This window comes from Camelina sativa, chromosome 9 (assembly GCF_030686135.1).
Source record: "Camelina sativa cultivar CO46 ecotype springtype chromosome 9, ASM3068613v1".
Lineage (NCBI taxonomy): Eukaryota > Viridiplantae > Streptophyta > Magnoliopsida > Brassicales > Brassicaceae > Camelina > Camelina sativa.
The window spans coordinates 7,851,804-7,861,678 of record NC_141888.1 but is presented as its reverse complement, the minus strand read 5'-3'; the positions used below and the strand labels follow the sequence as shown (position 1 = coordinate 7,861,678).

General features: G+C 34.8%; 1 protein-coding gene across 8 annotated transcripts; it reads left to right on the top strand.

Moving 5' to 3' along the window:
* Positions 1–1,053: 1,053 nt before the first annotated feature.
* On the top strand, positions 1,054–3,280 carry LOC104710685 (valine--tRNA ligase, mitochondrial 1-like). Of its 8 annotated transcripts, none has more exons than XR_015567183.1 (6): positions 1,101–1,748; positions 1,977–2,021; positions 2,099–2,130; positions 2,270–2,337; positions 2,678–2,818; positions 2,938–3,280. XR_015567183.1 is itself a non-coding variant. In XM_087467610.1 (6 exons), the coding sequence occupies exons 3-6, from the start codon at positions 2,115–2,117 to the stop codon at positions 2,975–2,977; spliced, it is 273 nt and encodes a 90-aa protein (XP_087323736.1). In that variant the 5' UTR covers positions 1,127–1,748; positions 1,977–2,021; positions 2,099–2,114; the 3' UTR covers positions 2,978–3,280. The 8 variants fall into 8 exon arrangements, 2 of the variants coding, with proteins under 2 accessions (XP_087323735.1, XP_087323736.1); XR_015567184.1 differs by having other exon boundaries at positions 2,678–2,824; XR_015567181.1 differs by having other exon boundaries at positions 2,668–2,824.
* The last annotated feature ends 6,595 nt before the right edge of the window (positions 3,281–9,875 follow it).

The window sequence follows — 9,875 nt, the reverse complement described above, 5'->3', positions numbered from 1 at the left end:
TTTTTGACTTATTGGCCCTGATTGGTGAAGACTTTTAAGACTTTAAAACCATTTAAAAGTTGTAAAAGCATTTTATTTGCTAATCAAGTTTTAAGACTTTATTATTTTTTTAAGTTTCAACAGCCACTTTAATTTTCTTCTTCTTTATTTCTCTTCTTTTTTTAAAGCCTCAAAATGACGCTTTAAAATCAACAAATTTTAAAAGTATTCTTTTTTCTCTCCCCATTATATTTAAAAGCTCTACAAAAGTATATATATATATATATATTTTACATATTTTATTTTTTTCTCTTTCTTTTAAGATCCATTTCAATAATAATTTTTATTTATTCATCATCATCATTAATAATGATGTAAAAGAGTTTATGAAATTCATCATTGGTAAGAGAGTAACATTCAAAAAAATACATTGATTAGTGTTTAATGAATTTTTGACTAGTCATATATATAACTAGTCAATATAAAAAACATTCAAAACAATTAAAAATCAATCACCAAAAACAAAATAAAAACGGAATTTTCCAAAACAAATCACATATTTCATTGACATACATTTTTAAAATTTTAATTTATCATTAATAAACTTTATTTTTGTTATTAAATTGTTATGAATTATATTCTGACATAATTTATATTTATTATCAACAAAAAGAAAAAATAACAGCTACAGCCTTAAAAGTTATTGGTAAACAATCAGATTTTAACTGTAAAAGTTTTTACAGTCAAAGCATCTACAACCAAATTCTCTACAGCTAAAATTTTAAAGTCAAAGTCTCTATATCCACAAGTAACAACCGTTACCAATTAGGACCATTATTGGCGAAAAAGTTTTAAAGCTTTTTATAGGTTAATGGATCTAATGTTTAACTAGTGCTTCGATTTCGAAGAAGCGCTGTTTATAAGTTAATGGATGCAATGTTTATTCGAAGCACTACAAGAAAAAGCTACATTGATAGCAGTAGAAGATAGCTCATTTTTCTGAACTGCTATAGAAGATAAATTTTTTTATTTTAATTACTTATAATAGCACTAAAACAATGTTATGGCAAAAAAATCAGTAAGCGGGATGACAAAATCACTTGTTCCGCCAAAATTTAGGTAAAATTTTCAGATTTTACATCAAAATAATTTAAGTGCCAAAGAAAAAAAAAAACTTTGAATGGAGAAAGAAAGGAAATAAAAGAAAGAAAACCTTTCACGACTCTTCTCCTCCATAGCCTTTCGTCTCCATCGAGTTTTTCTCCGTCTGTTAATGAAAAAAAAAATTATGACGAACACTGATAGTGAAACTTTGAAACTTTCTCTCACTATATTCGCGAAGAAGACACCATCATCGAATCAAATTCAGATCACACAATTCGCCATGGATAACTCAACTACATATCTGTTATCCAGATCGGAAACCGCCGTAACCTACGATTCACCTTATCCACTCTACGCCATGGCTTTCTCATCTCTCAACAGTTCCACGGAATCGCCGTGGGAAGCTTCCTCAAAAGATTACAACAACTGAACAACCGAATTGACATCCTCTCTTTCGATCTGATTCCATGACCGTGAAGCCTCTCCCGAATCTCTCGTTCCAGCGTCCTTATCCTCCTACAAAGCTAATGTTCAGTCCTCTTCTCTCCGTCGTCCTTCATCCGGAGATCTACTTGCTTTTTCCGGCGATTTCCTCTGTCTTTGGGATATTAACCAAGATTCTTCCACAGTTGAGCCTATCTCGGTTCTCAACAACAGGAAAACGAGTGAGTTCTGTAATTCTTTAGGTTCATCTGGGTTGAAACAACTCAACACATTCTCATTTATGTTGCAAAGTTTAAGCGTTTTTTGTGATTCTCTTTAGGTTCATTTGGGTTGAAAGTTAATTGATTTATCGCTAGTTTTACTGCTTTGGTATTTTGGGGAAAGTGCTGAACTTTGTTTGGTTTCTTCTTTTGTGATCCAAATTTTTTATATTTGTTGTTGTCGCATAGGTTTGGAGATAGAGAAGCTTCTCTTTTCTTGTACTCAACGAACATGTTAGTATTTTGAATGGTTTAGTTAGTATATTATTGTTGCTGTTGTTGTTTTCTCTAAACGTTTAACCCCATTTCAGGTTTTTGCATTGAGCGATGGGCAATAGTGAAGGTACCATCAAACATCTATTTGTGGGTTGTTAGTTGTTTGTTCTCCCACTGGTTCTTGATGTTCAGTTTCATGTTCAAGGCTTGTCTTAGTCGCAGGTGCCATCTATTATTCATACTGATACTTGTTTTTTCCTTATTAGAGATCATTTTCATGATGTAAAGAGCAAAGAAGAGACAAATAAACCCCTTTATGATTTACTCCTTTCGGGTAAGTATTATTTCCCTTATACTCTTATTAAACCTTTAAGTCTGCAGCTATTGATGCATATTTGTTTCAAACTTAATTTGATTCAATCTGTTTGATTCTTAGAACCTCCTGATTTAAGTATTTGGTTTTCAAGCTATGTCTATGAATCGCTGATGCTGGATGTGTTTTCTCTTGTAGTGATGTTACATAATATATATACTCTTGTAGTGATGTTACGTAACATATATAAATCCCAAAGTTTGCTTTTTTTCTTTTTCTTTCCGTAATACTTTAGTTTAGTAAACCTGAATGTTTCTCTCTTATATGTTTGAATTCTATGTTTCTTGTAAGTATGTTGTAGAACCAGTGATGTTATCGAGCCTATGATAAAGCCCCGGTGGTATGTTAATCGCAACATGATTGGAAAGGAAGCTCTTGGTGTTGCCACCACTGATGAAAAAAAGAAGCCCGAGTTTATACCAAAGCAATACACAGCAGAATGGTGAAGGTTTCTTTCATTTACCCCATTTATTATCATTCTTATTGCACCATTGTCCGGATAAGTTGTGATAGCTGTTTAAGATGTCACTACACCATCTATTAACAATTACTGCCTTACAGTTGGTTAGAGAACATCAGTGACTCGTGTATTTTGAGATAGCTTTGGTGGGGATACATAATACCAGCATGGTATACCACTCTAGAGGGAGATTACAGGGAATATGGACGGTAATGCTAACCGGAACAGTTCTTCAGACATGTGTACTGCTTTTGATGGGAAGGCGAAAAAGATAGAGGAGAAGAGACTGAAGATATCGAAGTTTGTCTCAATCCTTATAAGTTTTAATGTTAGCTTTTTTGGATAAAACTTGACAGCATAGTACAAGACTTGTATGATATGTAAGACTTGTTTAAATTAATGTTATGTATGTTGATGATATTTATGAAATAATGTTTTTTTTTATATTAATCCACTTAAATAAGTCTGCAAAACTAGGGTCAAATATATAAATTATAAAAATCAAATTAAAATTTAAATCTCTCTATATAGCAAAATAAAAATGCTATGACATAATATAAAATGGCACAAAATATGTGTTACGGAAAACTATATGATATCATTTGATTAATGCTATAAAAGAACGACATATAATAGCACATGTCAAAAACGCTATAATAGAGGTGACACCTAAGATTGCTGCCGATAACATAGCATTTATGAAAACGCTATTAAACACATACGATAGCATTTATCGTGTGCTATGAATATTGATTTTTCTTGTAGTGAAGTTTCATAATGTTACACATTTGAAATCATTCTTTGTAATGTTGTGTGTTGTGAGGAAAACATGTCCACCACGCAAATGTCGTATATGCAAAACTAACTATGGTGAATTCAAGTGATATAAGAAGAACCATGTTAAACTGTAAACTAGGATGTTTTATTTAGATAGAATTGTGCACGTGGGTCTCACTCTCGGCGATTTCTCTCTCAAAATCTTCTTCTTCTGATCACAATCTCATGCACCAACGGTGGATCCTCCGTCAATTCTGGTGACGATGAGGATCTTTCGGCTCATGGTTCTTCATTGGTGACTCATTGCATTTTCCCGGCAAAGCTATTGGACAAAATCAAGGGGGCAGTGGAGAAGAGAAGAATCTGCAAGACACTAATGGTAAGAGCTCTACCGGAAGTGTAGCTACGCGGAGTGGAAGAAGGAGATTCACCACGAGGAACGAGAGAAGAAGGTAGGTAGATCCGGAGATTGAAGATTCTGGAGGTTTCACGGGATCGGTTTCATAGGGGAGGTAATCTCCGATCCGGCGAAGCTAAGCCACCGTCAAAGGTCTTTTTATCTACTCCCTACTGCCCCTCTCTCTCACGACCGAGCAAGAAACCTCCTTGACAAAGAAAAGATCGGTTCTCTTCCTCCTTCTCAAAACGGTTCTACGGTGGTGGGATGGCAACTGATATTGGATCACCATCTCCGTTCAGCTAACGTCGTCCAAGTTCACCGGAGGTCCTATTCCGGTGAGCATCCTCATATATTTGGACGGCGGCTGCAACGTGTTTTACGTTTGCAGATTAGGGTTTAATGACCAGTTTAGTTTGGTTTGTGAACCCGATCGATTTTGTTTTTCAAAGGTTTAGTTCGGTTTGATGTATATGAGTTGAATTTTTAGGGATTTGTATGGGCCTATTCTGAAAATAAAGTTTTAGACATATATTTTTATAAATTGAATACACTTTAACAAAAAAAAAACAAAAAACCATATCAAAATCGTTGTTTGTGAAAATTTTTATCGTAATCATTTTATTTTAAATAGAAATATCATCATAAGAAATCGTTTACATCAAACATCTTTTATAATGATGGATTAATTGGCGGAAAAAACCATTTATTATCCTACAATTTGAGACAAAACTATTAAAGCAAAAACCAAGTGTGAAATATTAAAAGTTATGGAAGCCCACGTACATCTCTCACATCACTTAGTTGTAGCAGCAGTTTTTAAGGTGGTAAGTCGTAAGTCGTAACTCGTAACAAAGACCAACTCAAGTCCATGCATGTGCGTGCGTGTCTAGAATATTTCGAGTCTTTATTTTTATTAACTATGTTTAACTTATTTTAATCTACAATAATATAATATATGCTCAAATTGTAATACCCTAACACTACAAGAAAACATAGTAGTTTCCAACGGTTAAATCAGTTGAAAAACGGTTGGAAACAAGCATTTCTAATCATTAACTGACGACAGTAAATCAGTCGAAAATCGCTGGTTGGAAATTTATTCGGTTGGAAATCCGTCAAAAATTTCCAACCGAAAAGGTAGTTAGAAATTTGTTGGTAATAAACGGTCGGAAATCTGTCAGTTATTTCTGACGATTTAATAGTGGTCAGAACAAAATTACTGACGATTTTTCAACCGAAATATTTTCCAACCAAAAGTATTAAAACGTATGGATGCTAATAATTGATATTTAGAATTTTTATATCAAATTAAAATTAGAAAGACTAAATATATAAGTCAAATTGTCAATTAAAACCAGAAAAATAGTTTTGAAATCTCAACAAAAGAAATTAAAATAATACACTTAGTTAAATTAAAACATTAATCTACTCTTGAGTTTCATCTTCATCTTCTTCTTGGATCTACTCTACTCTTTTCTTTTTCTTCAATGGAGTTTCACAAATGGTCACTATCTTGAATTCTCCATGTTTTGACTTCATGACCAAATCTGCATAAGAGAGAAAGTACACTTGAAATCACAAAAGAGAGTACATGACCCAAGAATCTAATTCTTGATTCTATAAACAAAAAAAAACTAAACCATAGATCTGGAAAAACAAATCTAATTCATTTTGAAATCCTAATTTTGATTTTAAAATAAATGTTTCTAATTTGGATTCCATGAGTAGAGCATCAAAATAAATGAAACTGAAAACCATAATTAAATTGGTGTTCTTATAAAATCTATGATAGAAGAAAAAATAACCTAAGCTGGCTTGGATCTGCGAGACTTGTCTTCCTCCTCTTCAGTACCATCAATTGATTCATCTGCTTTGAAAGGTTTTGGTTAGAAAAAAAGAGATTTTGGTCAGAGAAGATGAAAAACGAAGAGATAGAGTAAAGAAGATAAAGAATGAAAATATAGAGTGGATGAGGGTTGCCTTTAATTATGGTTGTTAGAATAATTTTTGTCGGAAAACGGTTGGTAAAAACCGACGGATATATTTGTTGGAGATTTTATCGGAAATTACCGACCGATTTCTAATCGTTTTGAATGGGCGGAAATTACTGACCAATTCTCGACCAAAAATTAAAAGCAGTTAGAAAATTGGTCGGAAAACTGTCGATAAATACTTATGGATATATCAGTCGGAATTGTAACACCCCAATTTTTATAATTGGGCCAGTTTTGTTGTAATTAAGTCGCAGCCCATTAGGCCCAACAACTTGCAAAACGACAAGGGTTTACGTTTGGTATGTGTGCTTGCGTATAACGTATGTACGCATACATACCGCCGTCTTTGTTAACAAGACTACAAGCGAGAAGCCTAAGAGAAGTCGACCATGTATATACTTGAGTCTCTTGTTGTCGATCCCATTTGTTCGTAAAAGTAGCAAAAGAGGTCGTAACGTTGTTGTGGTGGTGATGAGTCGTGGAGGAGAAGCGTACCGTACGGACCCGTGGTTCCCGCTGGTCACCGTCGATCACGGCCATTGGTCAATCAGCCACCGTGTGTCACCGGAGATGTCACCCGCTGACACCGGAGCGGCCGTAGCCCATCATTGAGGCCATTATAAGTAAGGAAACCTAGATTTGTTTTATAACTTGGGCTGGAAGTCATCGACTGTTGTAGACCTAATCCTTGATCTGTTGCGTGCTTGTGATGTATGTTGCTGAGCCATGGGGAAGTATCCACCGTGTGGCTAAACCGCCATGTTGAGCCGCCGAGAAAAGTTGCAGAGAAAGGTAAACGGCGAAGCCTACTTTCTTGTTTGTTGCGGATGTTTTATGTTGTGTTATTAAACCGAATATTAGCCATAGTAAACCAAGAATTCTAAGTTGCATAATTGATGTCTTGAACTGCAGTTGGAATCGTGAGTTGGTCTGTGACGTTGCGTGGGCAAGGTTCTCATTATTATATATGGTTGGTTTAATATCTTAACCGGAAGGATTTAATCAGCCATAATTAATGGTGCATGTGACCGAGAGTTGAGATTGTTCATTAAACCAAATGTTGTGAGCGTGAGGATTAAATTGTGGTGTATTAAACTATTAGATTTTGGTCTAATTAATTTAATTAAAGGAAACACCATAACTATAAGTTATGAGACTTTGGTTTGGATTGTTATATTGGATTAATATCATGGATATGGTCTTTGATCGGTTATTTTAAATCATTGCAGACTGAGATTGTTGTTGAAGTGAGTCTTCTGTTGATGCTAGTTCTAAGGATTCAATCCAATGGCTAAGGTGAGGGTGGTATTTGCGGATAACAGTAACTTCTTTCCTTATGTACTCTTCGATAGTTGCTGAGTATAGACTCAAGAATAATTTGTTATTTGAATGTGTTTACGTGGATTTGTGTGCAAAGTAAAATAGGTTGTTAGTAACATGTTATATGTGAAGCACATTTAGCTACATGATACGATGTTATGAATTAACTTATATATTATATTATAAATATAATTATGAACATACAAGAGAATGAGAATGAGAAAGGATAAGATACTTGAGGATGTTGGACTGTAATGAACCGACGGGTTCATTGCAGGTCATAAACCGCTGACGAGCAGGGGAAGAATCGAGCTATGGGCCGTGGTCTTCTAAGAAAAGGGGGTTTGGGAGCCATAAAAAGTGTTAATGGCAAACATATAAGTAAAGTAAAACTTATTAAGTAATGTAAAGAAACAGAAATGTTTGAGTGTGGTAGTCGCCACAAAAGTGCATAAAATAAGATGAGAATTATTAAGGAGAAATAAGATGTTTGTTTGTTTGTTTGCTTGATAGACATTCTGAATCTATGCTAAGTAATGGTTGTTGATTATATTTGGAACGTGATTACTGTATGTCCAGTGGGCAGAGTTTGATCTCCTCACTGAGTAAACTTGTTTACTCACCCCCTTTTTTTTCCTTCTTTCCCAGGTTAGTAAGTCTCAAGAGTTGCATCTTGAATTTTGTTCGTTGGTGAATTTTAAAGAAAGAAACGTTTTTGGCCAGACCAGATGGATTACATGTTGTTCCGTCTTTTGCGACGGTACGAGTGTTACATTTTGGTATCAGAGCCAGGTTAAGGCCACTCTGGTGCTGACCCGGAGGGTCAAAATTTCAAAAACGATTTTTTGTTTAAAAAAAAATGATTTCAAAGAAAGTTTCCGGAAACAAGTTTTGTTTTGTATAAAGATTTTGAATTCACCAACAACAAACTTTCTCTTGACTTTCATTTTGTGAAAGTTAGTAGGATTTAAGCTTGATTTTAAATCAATCCTCAGAAGCAGTGTAAGAACCTGAACCGCAATTGCCCGTGAAGTCAAGAACTGTGTGATGAATGTTTTTTTAAGAGGAAGGGTGAGGAGTCTATTTGAAATTCCTAGGAATAATTCCTCCAATGGAGAAGGTTGGTGATGAAGAAGACGAAGACTTGAACCGTGTTTTATGTTTGTGTGATTTGATTGAAATTGAGTGTTGCATTATTTCTTTGAGTGAATTATCTATTGCGTGTTGGTTTATTATTTTAGGGAGTCTTGATTGCATCTTCTAGTTTTTGTAAATAAAAGTCGGGGCCCTTGTCTGTAAGCTTAAAAGAGAGGGGAAGAAGTTTCAAGTGAAGATCAGTTCGTCAGGATAGTCAGGAAAGTAAAGTAAATTTGTTAAGAGGGACGGAACACCCTAAGATATGTGTGGCGATGTTAAAGTGACAAATAACGTGGGAAGGAGCCTCATAAACTGTAGAGAGAAGGGAAGGAAACTCATATGGATGATAACACCATATAAGTCGATATGGTTTTGGCAAGAATGTATACTTTTGCGACATGCAGTAAGGTTAAACAAACTACTCAACTAATTGGAACCTGAATAGACGAAGGAGTGTGGGAATTGTTTCTAAAAGTTGGAATGTAAGTTGACTTGGAGAAGTTAACGTTGAGGTCCACGAATGCTATTAAGGTCGCTAGATTTCTTGGAGAGTTGGAGTTGACAAACACAAGTTTTGTAGATGATATGCTAGTATGGCTAAACCAATTACTCGATTCACATGGAAGGACGTGTTGTTCGAATGGATGAATGTGTGGGATACTAGCTTATAATAGTCAAATGGATATTTTACAAAATATTGGTGTTGATATTGTGGAAGGACGTTTTTTTTGAGGTGGACCACAAAGTTTAAAGATGAAGTATTGTATATAGATCACTAGTCAAAGTTATCCTAGTGCTTGGAGAGCACAAAAAGGAATTGTAGCGGAGGAAGTGGAAAAGAGCAGTGTGGGAGGACACCACACATTAATGTAGATTATGGACTTCTACAAAGTATTTTATGTAAGCGTTACAGATATATATATAAAAAAGAATGTGTCGTGACAGTGGAGGTAGTCTGTTTATAATTTGAAGTTGTCTTAACGAAAGGGTATGGTGAAAATGGAGATTGTTGGTGGTTGATGCGGACTACTAGCAGTACAGAGACAATTTGGGTAGTTGTAGAGCAGGATGAGTCAAGACGAAAAATGTTGAGAAAAAAAAAAGTGATTGATTCGATATTGGGGCTTTGGAGAGAGCTTTAGAAAATGGATGTTATTCTAAACGGAAAAAAATGGTTTGAAGAAGAGAAAAACGCTAAGTCTACAACGTATAAAGTTTGATAGGTGGTATAGGAAGCCACTAAAGATAGGGAAATGGAGATCACTAAGATCTATGAGGAGGCAACATTATTTTGATTGGGTTTTTGAGTAATGCAGGATGGTCATTATGTGGCGAATGAGGATTAAAAAGTAAAACTTTGACAGTGGAAAAAAATGCATGGAAGTGTGAAATCCAAAAGGAACCAGAACCG

Excerpts from the sequence above, each read along its gene's own strand:
- LOC104710685 (XM_087467609.1), top strand. Across the intron at positions 2,338-2,667 it reads TTATGATTTACTCCTTTCGG|TATGTTGTAGAACCAGTGAT; the intron begins GTAAGTATTATT and ends GTTTCTTGTAAG. Across the intron at positions 2,819-2,937 it reads AAGCAATACACAGCAGAATG|TTGGTTAGAGAACATCAGTG; the intron begins GTGAAGGTTTCT and ends ACTGCCTTACAG.